Source organism: Serinus canaria, chromosome 12 (assembly GCF_022539315.1).
Source record: "Serinus canaria isolate serCan28SL12 chromosome 12, serCan2020, whole genome shotgun sequence".
Classification (NCBI taxonomy): Eukaryota; Metazoa; Chordata; class Aves; order Passeriformes; family Fringillidae; genus Serinus; species Serinus canaria.
In genome coordinates, this window is record NC_066326.1 from 14,876,279 (window position 1) to 14,901,412 (window position 25,134).

The following is a 25,134-nucleotide window of genomic DNA, read 5'->3' on the forward strand; positions in this document are numbered from 1 at the left end:
CAAGTGTCAAACGCCCTTTAGTGGTGGTCAGAGGTGCTGCCCCGGCCGTGCTGCTGCTGCCTGCAGTACCTGCCCTTCACCGGATGTGCACCATCTCCTCCAGGAAGGGGGTTTTCATGCAGCCCGTGCACAGCTGATCCATCCAGAGCGGAGCCTCGTGCTGCAGAGGGGTGCGCCGGGGGTAGAAGGTGAAATTCACGTCGTAGTTGAGCAGGCAGCTGATGGAAGCCATGTAGATATCAGAGAAGCGCACCAGCCGGCGGGAGAAGTACGTGGGGTTGTGGAAGGTGCGGAAGATGCTTCCAAACTGGGGGTTGAACAGGTTCTTCGTCAGAGACCTGAGAAGAAAGAGAGGGTGCTCTGTAGCTAAAACTGTGGTCACAGATTCTTCCCACTCCCTGAGCCCTGGGCTACTCCACCCCCTGGGCATCAGGGGCTCACCCAAGGTACGCCCTCCCAAGGCTGTGGTGCAGGCCAGTCCCTGTGCAGTGAGACTGATGAGTATTCAGTGCACTCTTACTCCACCCATTATGGGCAGTATCAGGAGCTGTGGGAGCTATAGTAGCAGACAGCCCACCAGCCCCTCCCAGCACTCCCCTTTCCCACCCTGCCTTCAAACCAGTCCAACCTCCTAGGCTGCAGGACTGCACTGCTGCATGGCCCCCACCTAGAGGCAAGCCACACCAGGCAGGACCAGAGTCCAGCACTGCAGCAGCATTGTCCCCAAAGCAGGTTAGAAAACAGGGCCTTGGAGCCCCAAAGAGACCTCACAAATGAGGGGGGAAAACGCTCACCTGATCTCCTGCCGTTCCTTCATCCACTCCAGCAATACTTGCTTAGACTCTGCATCCTGATACATCTGCAAAGACAGCAGTAGAAAGCATCACAGCCATCAGTCCTGCAAGCCATACCTCAGCTCCCTGCAATTTCCACTGTAACTCTCAAACCCAGAGCCCACTGCACCAGGAGGAGGATGAGATATTTTTGAGAACCAGGCAAGATGGTACATCCCCCCATCCCCATGCTAAAGCCAAAATTCAGGCTCAGAAGACAGCATATAAGGTGTCCTGCTCAGCCAGGAGCTGTTTACCTGCATTCTCTCCAGCAGCCCTGTCAGAGCCTGCTGCCAGGTCAGGGAGTGCATGTACTGCTCCGTGTTTATGATCCGGATCTCCGTCTCCAGTTCAGGAACGATGGCTCCAGTCCTCCAGCCATGACGCAGCATGAGGTCCTGGAGGTCAGGATGAAAAAACAACCAAGAATTCAACATAAAGACTGAAAACCAAACACAACCCTGGTTCCTAGAAGAGTGGGTTTGTTCCCATTTCTCATTCTCAGGGGACAGCCATCCATGGCCCGTGCCAATAACAACCATCTCCTGGTCACTAGGATCAGTTGCATGAAGCACCTAGAAAGGTGGGATCAATACAAACTGCTCTCAAATTCACACTTTATCCACAGAAAGTACTTCAGGAGCCTTTTCTCCAGTACTTGCTTCTGTCTGACAGCAGTGGGGAAGCCTGTGTGCCCTGTTGGGTGGGGGGGACACCCAGCATAGCCCTGAGCACTCAAAGCAGGCCGTGCCTTATCTCCAGCCCCAGCAGCCATGTGGGATTGCTCCCAGCCCACTGGAGGGCAGAGACATTTCACTCACCGCAAGGTCACTGTACAGATGGTCACCAAAGTAGAGCACTTTGGATCCACGCCAGCCTGTCAGCCTCAGGAAATCAAAGAGGTTGCCCTGCAAGTGACAGCAGCATAGAGTGAAATGTGGGTACAGGCCACCTTACCCCAGGCAGGTGTGAGCATTCTCATGGGATGTCAACTGCCCCTCCATCTACACTCAGAGCTTTCTGTCCTTCCCCACCTCACTTCACTTTCTTCCCATGTGACAATTCCCTGTACATCACTCAGCTTTTTCTCTAGCCTTAAAAAAATGCAAAAACTCTTCCAAAGGGCACGTTCTGTGGTCTAGGGCACAGCAAGTCAAGAAGACAACATGGTCTAAAAAGGCAACAAAAGGAGGCAGTTTAGAGGCCAAGAAACCCCTAAATTAGAAAAGCCTGAGGATAGGCAGAAAGAACCCCTGGTTTAGAAGTTGTGGTTCTCAGGTGATAATGATTTCACCTCACAGGGTGCCCCAGAGGGAAGGTGAGCACTGCCAGGCAAGGCTTCTGGAGTCAGGAGCTGTTCACCATCCCAACCCCAAAGATTAACACCACCCCCATGTCCACAGGAATTGTTTAACCAAGCCAAAGAGCCAGGCAGCTTGCACAGATTCACAGCTGAGTAAAACAAACCAAACCCCAAAGCACCAGCTAAAGCACAGCACCAAACAGCTTTTAAGGCTTTCCAAACATCCATGCATGCACAGAAGGTACTTCAGGGACTACCCTTGCATCTCCACACAAGTTTTCCACATGAGTCACGAAAACAAAACCCACTAGGAAAGGAAATGGGCCCATCAATGCCAGCAGAGCAGCACAAGCAGTCAGTGTGAACCTACTAGGCAGCAATCCCTCTGGCCAGTCTCTAGTGGCAGGAGGGAGCCAGCAGCCCCAGCCACCAGCACCAGCCTGGCCAGAAAGCCCCCAAACAAAAGGCAGCCCCCCAGCACCCACTGGCAGCTTGCTGAAGCACAGCTAAGGCTGCCCAGGACCAGGCTGCTGAGCCTTCTGTTCCTGCAGCATGCCTGGAGCTGAGCAGACTTCCCTTAACAGCACAGAAACAGGACCAGGCAGCCTCTGCACTTCTTGGACACAACCTTGCTGCTGCTCACATGAGGCCTGCTCAGGAAGCCACTGGCAGAGAAGGAAATGGAGCACAGCCTTGGAAGGAGCAGAGTCCTCTTGCTGTGCTCCAGTCACCTCAAACAGCAATGGACCTGACAGTCAGGAAACTCATGCTTGGAGCTCCATGGAGCCACAGACCTGTTCTGAGATCTCCAGGTCCTGCCCTCCTTTCCCCCAAGATCACAGATCTGGAGAGGGAAGGGAGTACAAACTTGGCACATACAGAAAATACCACATCTGTTGGAACAGAGGGACTAGAGGGCATCACCCCAACTTCCCAGTCCCCAGGGAAAAACTATCCCTTAGGTCCCATTCATTCATGGGGGATACCCACAGGAAAAAACTGCCATCCAGCCCTGCTTCAGGGGACAGGAACAGCTCAGAGGTCTCTGGCAACATCCCCAGCACTGGTCCGTGGCCAGTAACACTTGCCAGAAAGAAGCATATTGAGATGTTCCAAGTAAACAAAAATCCTAGAGACAGGGTGGGCTACAACCAGGATACACACTTTGTCACACCCTAAGAATCACAGCTAGGCAACAACCTTAATGCAGTCAGGTAAACATGACAGTGGGGAAGAACTGAACAGGAGCCCAAAATCTTACCCAGCCCACCTTCCTCCCCAATATTTGCCCTTTCTCAGTGCACCATTCACTTGGGTGAGCAACCTGTAGCCACAAGACATAGGTGGGTCAAGAGCAGGATTTAATGCAGCAATGAATTCCATGGGTGAGGTGTGCCCTTTCTCCTGAGGGAGCTGCTAACCCACTGGGAATGAGCTCTACTTGCATGTTCCCAGCTCTGAGCTCTTGGCAGAGGATAGAACACCAGCCCAGCACTTTGGCAGACCCACCAGACAGAGGTTTCCCAACAGCACTACTCAAGGACATGACCTTCTCTGCTACAACGGGTCAGGTCCCAGCTAATTGACTGAAATCTCACTAACAGTTTCTTCCCGTGGGATTGGACAGCTCAACCAAGAACAAACCGTCCTAAAGCCAGAGGCAGCTTGTCTCAGGGGACAGATCAGCTGCAAGGACAACATCCAGGGCAGCAAGATCACCAGAGCTGCAGCTCATCTTTGGACATGCTGGTCCTTCCAGAAGGGGAGAATCAGGAGCCAGGCTTTGTAGTCTCTTTAATGCTTTGTACCCTATTGGATCTCCCTTGTTTCTTTATTCCTTATTTCTTTATTCTACACAAGTCCACCTTTTCCAACCTTATGGAGAACAACTTGGAGTGAGGTGTGGAAGATCTTTGCATGCACAACAGGTTTCAGAGTTGTGCCTTTTTAGCCTCAACTACCACACTCTTGAGAGGCCCTCCAGGACAAGACCTTGAGGACCAGGACAATCAGAAGAGCTGAGGGAAGAGTACACAGTTGGCCATGCTGGACAATGTCAGAGCAGGGCTCCCAGGGTGAAGGTTTCATTGTACATGGAGGCAGGGGACACTCACTGGCCCCTCCCACACATCCAGGGGATGTTTCCCTACCACCCATCTCACACAAACAGGGCAGCAGCAGGGACAACCCAGCCTGGCAGAGGTAACTCAGCACAGGTTCCCCTGGGCAGAAAAGCAAGTACCCCACACCTTAAGTTACCTGGCCCTGCTCTGCCTTTTCCCACTTGCCTCTGTCCTTCCATCCCTAGTGCCAAGCCCATGCTGAAACCATTCTTGGGGACTGTGTCCTACCAGGCCAGTGAGAGCTCCTAGGGACAGGGCACCTCCCACTGCCCACAGCCAGCACAGCCCAGAGAGTGTCTTCTTACAAACACCTCTACCTACACAGATGCTCTTTTCAAGGACTTCTGTGCTTTACCTTTCAAACACCACCCATGAACAAGTGTACTACGGCAGAACCCATCATTTCCCCTCACCCTAATGAAGCAGATTGTCCTGTTTTACCAGTGATTTCCAAAACTGCAGGTGTGTTATAAGTCCCCACCATTTCAGACTCCTGCTTGCCCCCATTCACTTTACCTCTTTGTAGATCTTTCCCTTCTCCAGCTGGTTTATTTTGTCCCACTGCAGTGAGCCTTTATCATCCAGTTTTCGAAAAGGTCTGGGAAAAAACGGGGGGAGATGTCAACTTCTTTTGATTTTTGGTGATTGTTACCCAGCAACCAGAACATTTGAATCACAAAACTTGTTTACCTATGTAACAACTTAAAATAAAAGCTCTATATGAGTTCTAAGTGACCTTCTGGGCCTTCTGCACCATTTTCTCAGGGGAAGAGAAAGTATGAAAGAGAAATACCTTTCCAAAATGCTTCTGTTGACTGTAACCATTTCATGTCAAAATCCCTAACAATTCTTGTTTTCACATACATAGAGGAAGAAAATAACCATAACTCCTTCTGAAATGCCAAGGCCAAGAAGGCTTTGCCAGGAAACACTTTGTGTGCTCTTCCAACCAGGCTATGCCCCAGCCCAACAGAGACCATGGAATGTCCTAATAGAATAAAGCAAGTCTGCAGAGAGAATGGAAAGCAGCCCCCATGCTGAGTTCACCAGGTGAACTGAGCTGTCTCCTGTTTTCCTGAGGGCTTGCCATGATATTCTCCACTCCATGAGTGGATCTAAGGCACCAGGAAGCCGTAGGTTTTATTTCCAAGAGGTCCAGATCCTCATAGCTCCAAGCTGTGCTTGTAAAGCACTTCACCTGCAGCCCATGGAAAGAACCTTTAGCAGGCCAGCACAGCTTATAAAGCCATTCCATAGGTTTACTCCAGCATATACCAGCAGTGTGGGTAATGAGGGAGGAAAATACATACAAAGGAAAGAATAGACCAATCACCTAACTAAGCAGACACAAGTACCCAAAGCAAAGAAGCCAAAGAGCAAAGTAAGGACAGCAGCCTGTCTATTGGCAGCTCCTAACTGACCACAAAACTCAGCTGCCACATACAAAGGTTTCTAGAACTGCCAGTTCCCAAACATGTATCCAACACAAACAAGATCCCAAAAAACCTCAAAAAACAAACCACCCAGATATTTGCTGTGGGGAAGAGGAAAAGGAAAGATTTTGTCACACTCTCAGGACAAGAAATGGCCATCTCTCATGCCAATTTTAGAAACACGTTTTCTGCTTGGCTGTACACATTCTATCCACTTACTCCCAGACTGGTCAATTCTTGCCTCCTCAGAGAGTATCTGAGAGAAGGCTGAACACCTCCTGAGCCAGGCTATGCTTAGCAAACCACTGCTTTCTGGCAGGCCAGAGGAGCAGCTCCCTGCAGGGAGGGGGCCCAAGCCCAGGCAGGGCTGCCCTGCACACGTACTTCCGCCGGTCGGTGAAGAAGTTGGGCTTGTCTGCCTGCACAATGACCATGTCGAATAAGTCCCGCCAGTTCTTGCCAACCATGTGCTTCATTCCTTTGTCCCTAAGGGCAAAGGAACACAAAAATTAACAGATCCAGTACTCTTTTTTCACCCAACACTGCAACTTTACAACAGTGTGCCCTAAATTCACTCTTATTTCAGTAACAGAGAAGAAAACAGATTTGTGAACCCCCCCAAGGCTGTCTCATTGTATGAGGTATTGATGCTGTGCTTTGTTTCAAGCTGTCACACACTTTCTTCTGCATCACTGGAAGCCCAGGAAGTCTGTGATACAGCAAACACTGCTAGAGGCAACAGAAAGTGTCAGCTCTCTAATGTTGTGGCCAGCCACAGCCTTGTAACTTCTCCAAAAAGTGAAATCAATGCTGTGGCTGCAACATTCACCGCAAACGGTTCCCAGACAGCTCCATGACCACTGCCACAAAACCCTGCACCATACAAATTCCAGGTGCTCAGAGGAGGGAGTGCTCTGCACAGCTCTTGCTGTGCCATGGTGACCCACTGATGAGCAGAAATGGTACTCACACAAAGCTAAAGGGACTGTTTGTGATGAGGAACAGCTTCTTCTTGTGGTTCACCAGGCGGTTTAACACAGCATAGATTTCATCCCCGTGCAGGATATACTGTTCTGTACCAGAATGAAACACACAGCATCCATCAGAACACTTTGGCATAAGTCATGACCACATTTCTATAAACCAAACTAAACCTAGCCCATATTCCACTAAAGATGCAAATGGTCAGAGTTAGATCCACCTCAGGCAGGCAGGCAATGAACCACTGTGGTAACTAAATGTCCTTCCTCATCCCCATCAGTTCTACCTAAAGAGGAAGACCGAGGAAGTGACAAGTGAATTTGGCACCAGAGCTCTATTTAACTCACCCATATCTTTTTCAATCCATTTGTACATCACTCCTTTCACATGAACATCTCTAATTGCATCCTAAAGAAAAGAGCAGGGGGGAAAATGTTTCAGTTTTACAACATGGCATTCCTGTTTCCCAGCATGCAAACCTACTGCCACCACTAGGACCAAGGCAGTAATGATACATCCCCTCCTTGCTGAATGAACAAAAGCTCCATCACTGCAAAGCAGCAGAGCCTGCCCAGCAAGGCTCACCAAGATGCCTGAAGAAGAACAGGGTGGCTGGCTCAGCTGATGCAGTGTAAGAGGGAAAACCTCAAAGCTTATCTATGGAAACACAAGTTCCTTCCTGCTGTTGGAAACAAGCACGTGTTACCCCACTGGTTGCAAGGCAATAAAGACTGTGCCACTCCAAAACCATTTACTGTCCCAACACTGTACTGTCTCAGACACCAGGTGGCTTTTCTTCCCCCTGTGCCTGGGGAAGCTCTGCCAGGTGTGACCCAAAGGATGGGAGTGTGGCCAGGGCGAACAGCACCTGTGATCCCAAGTGCTCCCCATAAGCCAAGGAGGCCCACAGCTCCTGGTGACCAGTGTGCACAGGCAGAGCAGAAGCTCCCACTAGGAGGGTGGCACAAAACACAGCTAGGAGAGAAGCAAGTTAAAACAGATGTTGTCAAGGGCATCCAAATATCCTTTATTTTCCAGGCCAGAAGCCAAGATAGAGCACAGTTTTAGACACACCCAGCTGAGATTCTGCACAAGTCTCCATCCAGCAGGATATGCCAGACCCACAAAACCATTTCCAGAGCAGCAACACAGTTTGCAGTGCTTGCACATACAGATGCTTGTTCATCCCTGATAATTCACACAGGTAATCAATTGCTGCCTTTCCCCAGGACCTTTAAATTCCTATTACACTGTGTGTGCCCCTTCAGGGGCTGCCCTTTCAGACTGAGTCCCACACTCACCACTGACATCACTACAGTGACACTTGCCACACAGTCAACTGCTCTCATGGCAGCGCTGGGGAAACCTCCTCATGACTCCAAAAAAATTTCCGTCACAGCTGAAGAGAACCACAATTTAAACTTAAAAGGAGATGATGAAGGTGGTGGTATAACCACTTCAAAATGGAGTTTTAAGAGCTTCTTTCCACCATGTGGATTTGAAGGGCAAAAAGGCAGAGGTCATGTTTCATTGCCTTATTGGAAGGAATCTGAAAAGGAGCTCTGACAAGAAAACAGCTTTCTCTTAACTAGCACTGTCACTAAAAGCAAGCAGAACTTTGGACTTGTGTCAAAACTACCTTTGCAGAGAAGAAAAATTTCAGTGTGCTCTTTCCCTAAGCTCTTGCCCTCCAAAAATCAAAAGAAGAAAAGAAAAAGGTAAACTATAATGTTTCTGCAGGTAAAATCTTGGAGCCTTGGTAGGCATCAAACAGGGCTCAAAAGAATGCCTCCAAGGGGAAGCAGGGTAAACTGTACATTCTTACTCTCAAATATGTGACCAAACTGGTGTGACAGGACTACTTTAATTACATGTCAGGTTCAGCCTTTACCATACCCCAGGGTCTGCCCTTTTGACTCAGTGCAGTGCCTGTAGCACTTAGCCTGTTCCCAAACACACAGGCTGCATCAGCAGTACCACCAAGAGTTACAGCAGGCTGTCAGGCTAAGCCAGTGCTGTCCTAACAGCTGGGCTATGCAAGTCCTCTGCAGGCACAGAAGGATCTCTGTGCTCATGTTAACAAAGCATTTATTTGCACTTGAACTTGGGTACTGCAAAGGGATAAGTTTTGCAAAAATGTTTGTTCATCCTCTTTGTACAGGAAAAAAGCAAGAACTCTTCTGGTGAGAGCACGTGATGGTCCCTAGCTTCAATACAGATTTCAGGCATTGCCACAGATTTTCTGTCATAGCTCTCGTTTGCCTACTTCAGTTGTTCCTCAGGGATGACCACATTCTCCACCAAAAGGACAAAGCCAGGATTAGCACTCAGGACTCTGAGGGCTGGACCCCACCAGTTGCCCTGCATTGAATATGTATCAGCTGTGGCAACCATCCCCCTGCTCTCAAGATTTCAATTAGGAACACATCCATTTGATCTCAAAAGAAGATACTTTGATCTCTCAGAAGATACTCTTCACAAAAGGCCTCAGGAGTCAGCTGTATCCCCTCTTCACATTTTCCCCACCTCAAGAGAAAAAACAACAGCCAACACCCTTGAAACATGTTAAGGTCTTGTGGGAAATGGGCTGGCAGGTTCCTATCAAGAACCTACAGAAGGCCAGGACACACAGCTGGCAGGTGGATCCTTATCACAAGGCAGCAGCACAGACTTGGAGCCCCATTTCCCTCCCAGAACTGAACAGCCAGTGGGTGAACCTAAGATTCCCACAAGGTACCAATTGAAAACCTTTCTCCATGGAAAAAGGATTGCAATAAGGAAATGTGTTGTCTGTCTGTCAGCATAAGTCACCCAGAGCAGCAATCTCAAGCACTTACATCTTGTATACAGCATTAACTGAGAAGTCAAACAGCCCCAACAATGCTGATAATCCCACACAGCCCTTTCAAGTGCCACTTAACACCTTGGAGTAAATGACACATGAAAGCTACAGTCACCACTGGATCAGACTACAATCACCCAAAGGATCAGACTACTCTGCAGCTGCAAGAGGTACAGGATTCTCAGAGCAAGTCAGGACAGGTGTTTTACAACAATCGCTGTATAAAGTAAACTGTTTGGTACACAGCTTTTCTCTTTGACAAATTAGATATTAAGGAAAACAAAAGTCTGCAAAACCAGAAAACATTTACACAAGCTTTGTGACATATTTCCCATGGAAGGACCTTCAGCCTAAGCAGCCTAGGCACTCCTACACGAGATACACCAGAAACACCAGCTCTGTAGTACAGACAGAGCCCAAACACGTTCTGAAAACACAGCTTTGAATATTCCCTGGTAATGCTTTGATCTAAAGGGACAGCAGAGTTGTCATATCAGGCTGGTCACTGCAAACCCCTTGGGTCTGGGTGCTGCAGAGCTCACAGCTCTGGTGTGGTGTGAGAGGTGAGGCAGTTGACATTTCACTTACAGATATGTCTTTGTAGAGATGAACCTGGTCAAACTCAATGCCATGAGTGATGAAGTAATCAATGACTGAAGAGAGCAGTGTCATTTCAGGAAGAGAAAAAATGTCCATAAACTGCTTAAGTGATGGACCCTGGAAAGCAAAAAATGAAAGGGAGGCATTAGATTGAAAATACTGGGGAAAAAAAAGGTAAAGCCAACAAACTCATATCACCCAGCACCATCTGAAATATATTCCAGGCTAATAAAAAGAAAAACACTAGTGTGGGAAATCCCAGTCACTCAGCAAGCAGCCCTCTCTTCTTCTCAACCAAAACACCAACCTTGAAGAGAGAGAGGTGTCTCCTTCACATAAATCTTTACACAATCTTTACCCAGCATCATTGATACCACACTGTGAAGATGGAGGGAGCAGGGAGTTGGTCCCAGATATTTTTATTTCAACCTCTGCTTCCCCCCCGGACTCATGGCATTAACACAGGTACCAACAGACAATGCTCTGCTACAGCAGCAGACAAGGGCCTTGCTGAAGATGCTACATTGCTTTTCTTAACCAGACTACACAGGGTACCAAGCTGCTCAAACCATATTCCAGTGAGATTTCACAAGGCAGTATAAGAATCACTCCAACAAGCCCTTTGTCAATGCCTGTCTGTCAATAGAGAAAGCCCAGAGGAAAAAGAACTCCAGCTCACCAGCAGTCAAGTGGAAATGGACAATTACATCCTGACCAAGGAATAACTCCCCTTGCATTAGGCAGAGCTACAGCTCTCACTCACATTTGCTATTGCTATTGCCTATCAATCACAAACCTATCAGCAGGCCAAGAGCCAACTTTGGCCCCAGAGAGGCTTTCTAGTAAAATAAACTTTGTTTATTCTATAGATACCACCTGTGCAGTGAGTCTCCCTTTCAAGATGAAGCTGGGATCAATTTTTTTTCATTTTCCATGGATAAAGTTCCAGACCAGAATGGGGACAATTACTAAGGTTCCATATACAGAAAGTAGCTTGGGAAGCACACAGACCTCCCCATGAGCCTGGTCACCAGTAGTGCCCTGGCAATCCAGGTCCATCATGTCCGTGCATGAGCTTTAAGCAATCCAGGACTGACAGCTGTAAAGCTGCAAAGATTTACCTTGTCAACTCTGATTTCATAGCCTTGAATTTTTTGTGCCTTTGTCATTTTTTACAGGCCAAGTCCAACCTCTCCCAATTCTCTTTAATGGCCTTGACTTCCTTAGGCAGACATAGTGACAGGAGTCATGACAAAAATTGGACTGTGATTTCAGAATGTTACATGTGCTTTTTCTACAACTCCCTTGAGATCTCCACCTTCATTACAGGCCACCACATATAAAGCTACACCAGTTGCAGGGTTGAACCTTAGGAAAGATTTGTGCCCACCTACTGCAGGTGTTGGGATGCTGGCAGCTGTCCACATACTCCAGCTAACAGAGAATCAGGAAAACACTTAAGGGATTTATTTAAGTATTTAAGTAAATACTTAAATAAATACTTCAGTATTTACACACTTCAGCCATATCAGTCCCACTTCTCTTGTTGCCTGTTGGCAACCTTCCTGTTGCATATACAGCAATATCAGTATGGCAGACTGAGGAGAACAAATCAAAGACCCCTGCTAAAGGCTCACTCCCCACCAGTTCACTGCACCTGTTCACACCAGCAGTCATCATAACCCTTCTTTCATTTTTCTCACTAATGTGGGAAAATATGTCCCACTCAGTGGCACAGGCTGAGCAGACACTGCTGAATGCAAATGCTATTAATTGCAAATACTTTTGTTCTCTTTGGGATCCACCTATTAGTTCATGGACTCTATCACATTACTAGGAGAGGAAATTCACCTCTTCACAAAGACTAAGCTGATATCTCTACTTCTGTAGCCAAATTTTTCGATACCATCTACAGGAAAGAAGAAAGCACCTGGTACATACAAAGCACAGAAAGGCACCTCAGCATAAGCACCTGGTCCTACAGAAGGCCACAACTTGAAGTGGGTTTAATGTTTACAATTATTTAAAAAGAAAGATGAAATCAGCTTGAGTTTGGCAGGAGTGAGGAGAGTTGCACAGGAGAAGGCCAGTGGAGGGCAGTTTATAGACAGATCAAATTCTAAACAAAAATGTCCTATTTCAAAGCTGGAAACATCATTGAGCTATAAACAGAGTATATACTTATCCAGAAAACAACCACTCAGATTAATTGTTCCCAAGAGAGAAAGAGAAAAATCAAGCAGTGACCTTGCTGCAGACTTCACAGAGCAGACTCACAGGGGTATTACAGAGGAAGTGTGCCCTTCTCCTTCCAGCTTCCCTTAAGGCACAGGAACTGAGGCAAGAAACAAAGCAGTTCTGGGAGAAGGGATGTGAAAGGTCCTGCTTGGCCACTGCACCACACAAGACACTCAAGGAAGAAAAACCTCTCCTAACTTCCTCTAGGTTCAGGCAACCAGAGGATTTTTACAGGTCCTACAGATGGAATGTCAGTATTTTACTATCCCTACATTCATGGACTACAACCCTATAAATAATATCCCCTGAGCACTTCTGAAGGAGTGTGGAGGGAGATCCTTAACATGAAGGGGAAAACACCCTACCCAAAATCAAACAGAGAAAGCCACTGCAAGCACCCTACTGCTGCTACCCACAGAGACCTCCTCCCCAACAGCTCACTGCAGGCTGCCTGCCAGGGTAGCTTGGAAGATAGATTTGGCCAAGAAACAAGCAGGGAACATCTCCCTATCAGTCTTCAAAGCCATTCAGCTCTAGGCCAATAGCCCTGGTATTTAGAAATGGTTTGCAGATGTCTTTCAGATGCTAAACTGCTAAATAACCTCTGGGGCATATTCCCACTAGAACAAAAACACACACTGCAGCTCGCTGGGGACCAGCCTTTCCAAGGGAGGCTGCAGTCATTTACATGTGCATACAATTCCCTCTGTTTTCCAAGCCTTCAAAGAGCTGCTGCTGCATCCCAGCAGCCAAGGGCTTACCATACCTTGCCATAGAAGTCACTCATCTGGTACAGGGGGATGTGCTGTGTACCACCGTAGAGTTCGATCACCTCTTCATCAGGCACCGGTTTGAGCCCTCTAGACACAAAACAAGGCAGTTTGTCAATAATCACCAGTCTGTGCAGTGCTACAAACAGTGGAGAAAAACAGGACAGGCAAACAGACTCTTTCCTAAAACTCAAAAATTCCTCCTGCTCAAAAGAGACAGGCAGAGAGACCAACAGCTCTAAAGATTCACATAAAATCTTTCCCAAGACATTCCTCAGATACCTCTTTTGCTCCTACAAGTTAATTGAGGGGCTTTATCCACATTCCAGCAGAGTACAGCCAGAGGCTTCTCTCTGTCTGCTGTCAATTTGCTGACAGGACTGCCCCACCAAATCAACCCCACGACCTGACTTGGGCAGCACTGGGTAACTAACTTTGGTTTGGAGATGTTGCTTCCATGAGACACATCACCTTTAATGAAAGGGTGTAGGAAAAGGCTTCCTGAAAACAGGGTTTCCTTCTTATTCAGTTTTCCTAAACAGAACAAGACCTTGACACTAAGACCATTGAACGGAGAAGGCTGTTTTTCTCAAAAACGCCAAAACCAGGAGTATGGCTGATCTGTGTAGTTCATTACATCAGGTTATCTGACTGCTGCAGGTTTTGCCTCTTGCACAACTTTGATGACTCTTTGCTCAAGCAGTCAGCAACTTTCCCTTTCTCCATTTCTACTCAGTTATGACACAGGATCTAAGAAGTTAAATGTTGCCTCAGTTGTGCACAACAGCAAAGGAAGGTTTAGTAGGACACTCCAAAAAAGACAGTTACAATAGCACACCAGGGAAAAGAAAAATTAAAATGTGTTTTCACTAAAAATTTCTTTATGAAGCTGAAGTAAAATATGGAGCAGTACAAACTGCTGGTCCCCTCACCCCCAAGCTGGCACTCAAAGAAGCCAATTCTCTCTGGTTATGAAACTCCCTTCTTAATATTCTTAGAGTGTTTACTGTAACTAAAGCTTAACAGCAAAAAGGCAGAGATCAAGGAAAAAAACCACACTGGCTTCCATGCTCAGGAAATACAAAGTAGGATTTACAGGAGATTTGCTATTGATATTTATAAATTAATACTTCTTACACATCAACCCCACTCCTCTTTGGAGCAAGGTGTTTTCTCAGTCTCCAGTCTCACAACTCATAGGAGAAGAATTTGCTCTGCACTGTTTCAGCCACTTATTCCAAAGCATACCCTGCTCTTTTTGGAGAACTAAAGGAAAAATAGGACAATCTGGGACTTAAAGTAAGCCCAGATTCTGATGCATTATTACTTTATTGGCATGTCTATGTTGCTTTAAGATGTAATTTGCACACCCAGATCACTCTCCATGGCACAGCAGAGCACTGTTGGGACAAACTCCTGCCTGGAAAAGACAGGCCCATGTTGAATCACATACAGAGGAGCCCTTCCCTATTGGCTCTGTTTGCTCTCAGGTGTTAACCCAGCCATGCTGTAGCTGCAGCTGAAACACCAGGCAGTGTACGTGACCAGATGTGCTATTAACCATTACAAAAAGCTCCAGGTCTTCCCACCCACACCTGGCTTGAAATGCTTGAGAAAAAATAACTCCTTGCAATTACATGCCAGGTAAGCATTTGAAGCAAGAGCAAACAGGATGAGCCAGACAAGACTGTGCTCTGCTCAGGAAAGAAGCAGAAAAACATATGCCATGAACATACACTGAGATGTAGAAATACATTTTTTTTTTGCATATATAAGCATTTAGAAAGTGATTTTCAGAACTGACAGACCTATATGCAGTCCCCAGCTGGACATAATGGAAAGCATCGATCTTCATGAGGAGACTCTGTGACAAGGGATAGATATTTACTGTTAGAACTCAGTTATTGTTAAAATTTACACTGAAGCCTTATTCAAGTTTAAAGTTCCACACAAATGACATTCAGAAAATAAAGTTCAGTATGAGCATCCCACTTCCATGGACTTTAGACAGCACTTATTCTCCAGCTACTTTTAGACACACTTATTCATACTGTGACTTTTTATTGGCCTTTCTGGCAAAAGACCATCCTTCTATGAGCCAAAGTCTATTACACCCCAGTTTGTAGACAGGGATGCAGTTGAAAAACAGGGACAACAATATTTCTGTGACTCAAGACAGTCTATTCTTATCTCCCTTCAAGAAAACACACATTCCAAAGGAGTTTTGTGTGCACAGATCTATTTCCCCCCACCTTTATTTTGAGCAGAACTGAGTGGGCAAGTTTTAGTTCAGAGCACAGCAGCACTCAGTCATTTTCCTCAAATAAGAGCTCTCCCCTTCCCAGTAGACATTGAAGGAAAGATGTTCAGGAGCACACCAGGCTGGTAACAGACACTCCCCTAATCATGAGCCATCCTTCTCCATCCATCATTCTGAAGCTGTAACACAAGTCCTTGGGATGGAAAGCAGCCTCACACTAAACCCACATCACTCCACAGCTCGCACCAGGAACGCGGCATTGAACTTCTTCCATCAGGATCCCATATCAGTGCATCTTGTTACACTGTGGGCACAGCTCCCAGTAATCTGTGAGGAGTGCAGGCAAATGTGCTGAAAGTTTTACTTAGACAGGCATAACCCCGATTTCTGTGTTTTTTGTAAACTCTGATCCTGAGAAAAGAGAGCTCTCTGCTTTCCACTCACTCAAAGGGCGCTTTGCTTGGCCAGGTCACTCGCCCGTGTTTCTCAGATACAGCAGCCAAAGATTTAAACAGAGAAAGAACCTTCAGTTTCCCACAGATCTACTTCTTGCTTTGTAAAGCCAGAGGCATGAGTGGTCTGCTGCCATGCTGTCTCCCCAGTTAGGACAAAAGACAGAAAATCTCTATAGTTTTTTCCTTCATTCTTTTTCCCTCCTGTTGGAAGACAGCACACACACTCCAGCCTGCACTGCCTGCTTCTCTGAATTCACTCAAACTCAACATACAAGAAAGCTACTTCGGTGAAGCAACTTTCTCTACTGAGCTCCCACCTGACTGCCTGGCTGCAGCAGCCAGCATGACATCACTGGGCATCAGGGAATTGGGCCAAAGCACTGAAAAGGGTTAAAGCTAATGCCTGCACTCTGCCGCCTGAGTTCTTAAGAAGTATGCATCTCAAGTAGCTTGGATCTTATTCCAGGCAGTCCTATTATTCGGGGTGGGGGGTGGGGAAGGCTTCCTAAAGCATTCTCCTGACAAGTCATTTCTATTATTAGAGTAAGACATTATGCCTCTGCTCCTGGCAAGTACTTGTAGATGCAGGACTGAGTTTTGTTGTTTAAATTTCCTGAAAGACAGAAATGATCACATAAACAAGCTCAGTTTTCTATTAATTAGCCTGTGGAATGAATTGACTTTTAAATTGGCAAGGCTGTTTACCAGAGGCCTTTGCTAGAATGTCCCATTCTGCTAGAGGCCAGGCTGGCACAATAGACATCTTTCTTTGGGGAAGAACCCAAGCAGTGAAAAACCCAGCCAGCCAGACTCACTGGTCATTTGGTGACAGATGTTATTACAAGCAATGACATAAAGTATTTCCACTAAAAACATAACAGAGGAAAACAAGGCCCAGGAGAGTGAACTTTGTACAGCTTACCTTTTGTACATCATAGTGAAGTCCACGTATGGCAAACCCTGGAATGTAGTCATACTTCCCAAGCCCTTCTGGATACTGGGAAGACAAACAGCGACATCATTAGAGCATAAGCATCAGATAATCAACAAAATCATTTCACCTGTTGGGATTGCTTAGTCCTGCCTAATTTTGTCCCTTCAGCAAAGAAAGTGGATGAATGGAGTAATACAAAGGGATCAGGATACCCAAATCTAGTTTTTCTCATGCAAGGGACAGTAGTGAAAAAGCATCAGGTTCACTGAGGCAGTGAGGACACTTCTTGCAATCTTTGCATATATTTGGCAAAAATTGGCACTGCAGAGCCCCTCTAAACAGAAAGGCATGATGACAAAAAATGCATAAGCAGTCACCCATTGCAAACAGAGTGTCTGTTCTGGGACATGCTCTAGGGCATCATCCCATCGACAAGCACATTCCAAGTCCTGCACAGCTTCAGTGTTGGCCCGTGATTTATGTTCAGCCACCATGTGCACCTCCAACCAGCAATCCTGTAGGCATTATTTCCATAGTTAAGAACAGCTGACCAGGGCTGTTTTACACTAAGGCTCCCACTCCACATTTATAAAACCTCAGGAGTGTACATCATGTTAAATAATCTCAAAGGAAATTAACTCTGCAATCAAAGATTGCAAAATATTAAGTTTATCTCAATAAATCAAGTAATTGACATGTGCACAATGCCTGCACAAGCATGTCTGGGGCATTGCAAAGACAGCAGCAAGCTTAATTGAGTGGAAACTCTTAGCACCTCATTACCTTGAATTGTTCTATTAGGATGTCTCTGGCAGTGTTGAAAATCATGGAGTGTAGTAAATTAGAATACTGTGCTAATGTGTAATCGTAGTCAAAGCCATAGATCTCCACATCTGCCAGGCTGATCTCATTGTTAGCATAGATGGCAGCAGGGTTGAGGAGATTGCAGACTCCTGGTGGAAGGAGATCTAAAAGAAGGGAAAGGGGAGAAGTTAGAAAAACTGAGAGCATCACTGAAATTTAGACTTTTTGTTCTGGACCTGACAGCAACTGGAAATGCCACACAGCAGCAGCAAAGAGCACAGAGCCCCGTGAAAAAACACACTGTGAAACCTCTGGCTGCACCTGGAGATAATGCTGTCTAACCATCTGCACAGCCAGACTGACCTTTTGTGTCAGGAAGCTGCAAAACAATGCCCCCTGGTCTCTGGCCTACATGAAGAAAAGCAGACCCCAGGTTTTGCAGTGTCAAATTTCTATCTCAGAGCAGCCACAGTTTCTGCAGGCTTCAATGCGAAAGGCAGCTGTGATAAATCACCAGAAAAATACACACCCCTCACTTAGAACTCGCACAAGCAAACAGGCTCTTGGAAAAGTCTAGATTAGTCCAAATCAGAAATACTGAGGTTTGTCTTTTGGCATTTTTTGTTTCTCACAGAGGCAACCAGACTTCACCGAGAAATCCTGCGAGTACCATTAGGACTTTTTAAATTTTTGTATTAATTGCAGGAAAAACCAAAGTACAAACCCCAATATATAAAAAATACCCGACACTAAGCTATGCTCCTGGAGCATGCAATGCCGATAGCAGCAGTGATCTGCTTTCCTCTGATAAACAGCTGTGGACACAGCTCAGTCCTCCCATGTGGTTTGTCACTGCAAAGCAGAGTTACTGTTCGAGGTGCTTTGGAATAACACTTTGCTCCCCTGACCACGGAGAAAATGGGGTTAAGTGACCAATCAGCTAAACTACCTGGATATAGATCCCTGCCCAGAGCCAGTCCAGAGAGGAGAGCTTTCGCTCCACTGCAATGGGAGAGGCAGGAACAGATCTTCCCACAGGCTTCCCACTCCATGAGAACTGTCCCTTGCAAGAAAGGGCAATAAAAATAGTTCTTTGTAGTGGGTTGCCTGGTCACAGCCACACTGGGAGACAGAGGGGAAGGAGATATTTCCTCCCTCCTCAAAGATGGGTAATTTTCTCTTTGAATGATAAAAGAGCAGGCATTTTCCATATCTTACTCAACATCAGTGGGTAGGATTTTTTCTTTTCCTACCTTAACTTTTGGCATTTAGCAAGGACCCCTGTCCTGGTTCTTTACTGCTTCCTTGCTATAAAACCAAGTTCCATCTGTGTCTAGGACAAAAAATACATTATTAGAAAGAGATATCAGCCCTTCCCAATAAAGACTTTGTCTGGAATTATAACAGAATTTAGGCAAAAGGCTGAAGTTCTTTTGTGAGCTCTAATTCAGAGAATCAAAGAAATAGATTCAAATATTTCAAAATGTTTCTTTCGCAGGAAAAAAAAAATCACTGTTACAAAACATACCCTTCCTTCTCTCCTAACTGATTTCCATTTGGCCTTCAAATTCAATTCACTAGATCATGTGGCAAGGAATCACTAGAAAATAAAGCAGTGTATTAAGGCAGGAGGGCTGACTTACTGGCTACATACCAGAAACAAAAGCTCTCTGTCAGGGCTCAGCTGGTGGCAAAGTTCCTGGAAGAGGCTTAGGAGAGAGGATGCAATCCAAGTACTTTCCACTGAGATTTTAAAAGATGGGAAATGTAAATAGGATTCAGATTGTCACAACTTTCATACTTTCAGCATAAATGATCTTTGCACCATAAATAAACAGAGTTCCACTTCCTGTCCTCACCCCCAGTCAACTTGTGGAAAGACCTTTTTCTAAGCTTACACTGGGATTTGCTGGGTGTTATTTTTCTCACTCATAAGAAAAATGATGACACAACCTTAATCATATCTCAGGGGAAATGTGCAGGGCTTTCCTCTTCTATTAAAGCACTTTTTTCTTTTTATGACCAATGCACCCAACTTGCTGCTACAGTGTCCCTACAGTAAGGTCAAGCTATTCCAACTTTCCCCTTTTGCTAATGTATCCAGGACCATACATTTTGATGGCCTGAGAGCATCACAAAATACCATTGCCTGAACCCCACCTCTCTTTTCACAGAAGAAAAGAGAATCTTCTAGATTCAACCACACATGCCAGCCACAACTTTTGCAAAAACATCAGGAAAAACTAAGGGAGCAGTACGATTTTGTAACAAGGAGAGAGCAGTCTGAGCTTCACCAAGCAATTCCTATCTGTGATCAGAAGCATAAGCAGTTACTGTGCCACAGCACAACTTATGAAGTACATTTAGACCCAGTGAGGGAAGCAATGCTCCTCCCTGCCAGCCTCAAAGGTACAGAGACTCTCTGCTGTCCTCTGACAGCCCAGGTCATTTTTCCCCACTCACATTTTGTCATTCACTTACACAGCATATTCCCTCTTACCTCCTAAAGGCTGAAAAAGGATGCACACAGCAACCAAAATGATTTACACTGCTAACACACAACATTCCCTACGTTCACTTCCCCAAGCACCACACATCTCCTTGCTGTGTTTCCTATTCCACATCAATCACAACTTGCAGCTTGCTCTGTCCACCCCATCATCCTACATCTTGAATTTACAGTAATTTCAAAGTCACTGCTCTTCTGAGAAGGAGGAAATCTCTGTGGCTCAGTCTAGAGATTCATGATGCACATTTGTCTCAGTGTAAATGTCCTTTTGCAGCACCCTCCTCAACAGAGCTGCAGGTCTCCATCTCCTCAAACTCATGCAGTCTCCATGCAGGTTCCAACTACAGCAGGGAAAAGACAAAACCTGGGAGCACACACAAAATCAGTTTCAATACCAGAGTCCAAACATGCCTCAGGGTTACTGAGCCAGGTTTCAAGAAGCTTTGTGTTTCTTTGGGGGTTTGGTTTGCTTTTTTGTGGTGCTTTGTTTGTATGTTTTTCAAACATATCCTCCTGTGTGGTTACCTTAGTGCTTAATCAAGTCCTGGGCTGGAGGCTTGGGCGCTGCTGCTCGGCTGACGCTCTGCACGTAATCTGCCAGGGATCTTTGTCTCAGATTTCCTGGCAATTGTCAAATCAAAACAAACAGACACCCACCAGAAGCTCATGAAGATGCCATTTTTCAAGAATGATAGCTTTTGCTTTTCTCCTTTTCCAAGACACCATAAAAAATTGCTGGACAGATATGATAAAGAAAACAACCACACAAACCAAAATGAGCACCAGCTTTGGTTTTTAAAAAAGAATAATAATCCCAACTACTCTTTCTGTCTGGGTCCTAACAAGAAAGGCAGACAATATCAGTTAGTCACTGCTTACTCAGCACTTCACCCAGGAAGTCTGATCTGAGGGAAAAGCAGCGTGAGCAACATGGAAAGATGGTGTGGAAAAAGTTGCTCTTGCAGTGGATGCAGCCCCAGGAATCTGCCTGCTTGCACAACTGGCTCCTGTTTGCAACTCCAACAGATTTTAGGGAAGTGCCTGCATGTCCACGGCACATGATGAAATCCAGCAGCAAAGGCAGACCACAAGAAAGCGTGTTTGATCTCGTGCATCTCTTACACCTGGTTGTAAATGCAAAGTAAACACACAACATCTCCTCCATTTTCCCACTGTGAGAACCTGGGCAGCTGCTTAAATCAGTGTCTCCACGAGGCTCCAGGTGTCTCTTCCCAGGCAATAACCCACATTGTTAGAAAGCAATAACCCTCAATCCCCAACAGGAGAGCAGAGATGGAAACAAAAGCAGGTAATTAACTGTGAGCAGACACTAGAGACACCATCTGGCCCCTTCTGATGTGAAAAACGCTCTGGGCAGGAGATGCCAAGCACGTCTCCTGCTTTTCTGAGCTCCCGGGGTGCCAACAGCATCCTGCAGGAAACCCTCCTGTTCTCTCAGCCTCAGATCCAGCATGTTGGTGAAGAATAATACACAAACAAGGCAACTCACCCGCCTGTCTCACACCCTTTGTACTCCCAGAAGTTCAACCCAGCAGACGTCTGCACTAATTTCTTCATAAGACTTGCAGGGAAAAGAAGGGTACAGAGAAGCAGATGGCCATCATCCTCCACATTCTTCATGAATCAAAAAGTTTCCCTTGCTCACACGAAGTTGCTTTCTAAAGACAAAATGCCAGTTTTCCACCCTTCCAAGTGCCCCTTTATCCTTTTGAAGTGTTGTTTTGTGCCATTTCCTGCAAAGCACTCCCACCAGCCAAAGCAGATCCCTCTACCAATCGGGTAGGAAGGGAAAAATTAATTAATTTAATTTCAGAGGAACCATGTTAAAAGATCTTGGATTTATGCTATTATGCCTAAATATTCTGGGACTTCCGGCCAATGAAATCTACATTAACTAAAAGCAATATTAAAAATATAATTTCATTCCAAAATTAGATTTTTAAACATACAAAGGCACTAGAGAAATGCTACAAGAGTTCTTCACAAGAAAAAATGGGTTATATCCAAGAAAGCAAAATTGAGAAGTTTACATAACTGGTCACTCTTCCAGTTCTGGCTGTTCTCACACTTGACCCTGCTCAAACTTGTCATGCAGAGGCAAGAAGTTTGCAGATATTGTAAAGTTCCCTAGGAAAGCTGAGTTAGTGTAGCCACTGTTTACAGTTTTGGAACACCTAGGAAAAAACAAACACTTGCTTATAGTCAAAGCATCACTGGCTTGGCTGTCCCGATGTTTCCTAGAGTGCAAGACTTCAAAGCTTCCTGAGAGAGCTTATCAGCCATCCTTGACATTTATTAGATCAGAAAACAGCAAGTCTTGCTCAACTCTATCCCTCTGACTAATGTGAATGTACCCTTCCTTCTGGCAGAAGAAAAAAAAAAGCACACTAAGTGCCACAAATTTTTAGCGTCAAGTTTTTACAGGTAATGAAATTTGGTCATAAGAGTCAGTGTTGCAACAGGCAGGGGGGATAATGAAGAGAATGATTTCTCTCGAGTCAATGCTGAGAGGAAGTTTTACCTCAGAGGCACTCTCTGTGTAGCTATGTTGTGCTGTCATTTATATAACCCCACTCCAGCCTGGCAGAGCACAGATGTCTTTATACAGAGCTGAGAACTCCTTGTGCCTCTCCTCTGGCCCCAAACCTGCACCACTACTGAGCTCCACTGCACAGAACCTCGTCCTGCACATCCTGCCCTGTCCAACTCAGTCAGCATTTATGGTGCAGAAGTGAAACAGTGCTCCATGGAGCTGGTGCTAAGCAAGGGCTGGGCTGAAAACATACAGTGAATTCTCGTGGCAGAGACTCGCTCCAGACCAGTGACAGTCACTGACAACACAGGACAGGGGACTGCACAAAGGTGGCATTTCAGAGGGGGAAGGAGAAGGAGGCACCACAGGAGTCTGCCCAAACTCAGTGCTGGGCAATACTGAGAAGCCAAGCACAAACATTCACCTTCACACCAGAGTTAGAAACCAAGCCCAAAGGAACAGACTGATGCCACATTCTGCACAACTGCTCAGTCAGCAAAGCAACAATTAAAACTTGCACCAACTCTGTCTCTTCCTGACAAGGTTTGAATAACAGCACAGTCTTGAAATTTTAGTTTGGGGAGATACTCTTTGAACAAAGGCCTTATTCAACATATCTGATGGCTTCCTGAAGATTTGTGAAGAGTCTGCTCTGTAACACTTGGGCTAGTTCACCTGACTTTATTTGGCATTTTCTCCTGGTGATTACTGCTCCACCTCAATTAAAAACTGCATCTCTTGCATTACAACAGAGTTATGTGAACACAAACTTCACAATCTCACGTAGCAAACCAAGCAGTCTGCCAAGAGACTGTGACACAGCCTATTAGCACACATCTGCATCTATGGTTTCAATCCCATTATGGAAGAGAAAATAATGCCTTTGAGGATAGCAAGGTCCAAACAGCAATACAAGCATTGCAAACTGGAATTTCTTTCAAGCAGTGGGGCTAAAACCACAACTCAGTCTTGGAGGGTATTACCAAAGCCCCAGTCCTATGTCAGCATCCTGAACTGCCTTCAACAGCACTGGGAAAGGAGATCCCATCCTGGAATGCAGCAGCCTGAGCATCTAATGGATCAGCAGCCAATTCCTTTTCGTGAATCATGAAGGACTCGAGATTTGATGTCACATCCAGTGGACTGGAAGATGGGGGAGGAAGGAATGACAGACCTTGTCGATCTCAGAACAGGGAGAAAGTTCTTCCAGATGCCTGGGACTGACTGCTGTCCTTATCCAAGCCCTTAAGTAAACAAAAGCTAACAGAGTTCTGTAAGAGCAGGCACAAACTCACTTCCTAGCTCTCTGCAGTTCTTACCTTCAGCATTCCAAGAATCAAGAAACCAACAGGAAAAAGTTTCCTGCCCTCATGTCATTAAAGCTATTTTTAGGAGAGTTTAATACAGTGGAGGTCTGCTGCTGCCAAAAAGACCACAATCCTGTTTTACACACAGACAGACTTGGCGAGCAGTCTGAGTTTTCACCTCACTTGGCAAGATTTCAAAGGACCCGACAGAGCCAGGTAACTTCTTGGTCAGAGAAGCAAAAACGCACTCCTGAGCAAAAGGTGTGACAGATGTGGAACACAAACTGAGCTCAGGACCAGGACCAATCCCAGGAGCTGCAGCATCAGCACTCTCCAGGCTCACCCCTGTGCCAGTGGCGACTCGGACTCGTCACCCCTACACTCAGCATCGCCATCTATTTGTCCTAGTCTAAGGCGATTCCGTGTGCCAGCCAAGGCAAACTAGAGAAAAAGGCAACAAGCCCTTCATTTGGACCATTTGCCACGACAATGCCGACGATGGCTTGTTATGAAAAGTCCCATGAACCCTGCATATCCCTGTGTATCCTGAGTCCAGACGGGGAATCTGAACAGAAGGAAGCCCAGGATGGGGAGAGGAAGATCAAGACCAGATTTCAATGAAATAAAACCATCCCAAAGAGCCGCGGGCCACGGAAGATGCCGATGGCATTGCCGCGGAGAAAGGCTCCTAAGGCGGCATCTGCACAGCACGGGCACATCCCCAGGGCTGCGGGGCGGGGAAAGGCACCGAGATGCGAAGAGGAGAAAGGAGAGGGAAAAAAAATAACGAAAAGGCCGGCCCCGGCAGGACGTGGCAGCCCCTTACCGTAGACCAGCTTCTTCATCTCGTGGTACCTGGCCCACAGGTAGGTCTTGGTGTCGGCGCCCTCGGCCGGGACGGGCTGGCCGCCGACTCTGCCGGGGGCCGCCGGGTGCTGCTCCCGGGGCTGCCCGTGTCCTCCGTCCCCGGTGGCTTTGTGCCGGCAGCTCTGGCAGGACACAGCCACGGCCAGGAGCCGGGGGGCCGTGCCACCGCCCCTCCGCAGCACCGCCGAGCCCAACGCCGCCATGGTCCCGCCGGACACCGCAGCCTCGGGGCTCCGCACACCGCCGAGGCTGCTCCGCTGCGCTCCCGGCCCACGGCGGTACCGGCGGGCGGACAATCCTCGGGGCTCGGGGTTCGGGGCC

General features: G+C 46.5%; 1 protein-coding gene across 1 annotated transcript; it reads right to left on the reverse strand.

The window, feature by feature from the left end:
* Window positions 1-25,134, reverse strand: NT5DC2 (5'-nucleotidase domain containing 2). Its single transcript, XM_009091029.4, has 14 exons — window positions 24,773-25,134; window positions 17,556-17,740; window positions 16,761-16,835; window positions 14,932-14,987; window positions 13,120-13,213; window positions 10,104-10,232; window positions 7,021-7,081; window positions 6,663-6,765; window positions 6,077-6,178; window positions 4,776-4,857; window positions 1,655-1,741; window positions 1,091-1,231; window positions 795-859; window positions 1-338 (listed from the first exon to the last, which is right to left on the reverse strand). Exons 1-14 carry the CDS (start codon window positions 25,014-25,016, stop codon window positions 77-79), a joined length of 1,686 nt encoding a protein of 561 aa, XP_009089277.2. The 5' UTR covers window positions 25,017-25,134; the 3' UTR covers window positions 1-76.

Excerpts from the sequence above, each read along its gene's own strand:
- NT5DC2 (XM_009091029.4), bottom strand. The coding sequence starts at position 25,016 with ATGGCGGCGTTGGGCTCGGCGGTGCTGCGGAGGGGCGGTGGCACGGCC. Across the intron at positions 16,836-17,555 it reads TCCTAATAGAACAATTCAAG|TATCCAGAAGGGCTTGGGAA; the intron begins GTAATGAGGTGC and ends TTGTCTTCCCAG. Across the intron at positions 4,858-6,076 it reads TTCTTCACCGACCGGCGGAA|ACCTTTTCGAAAACTGGATG; the intron begins GTACGTGTGCAG and ends GTTTTTTCCCAG.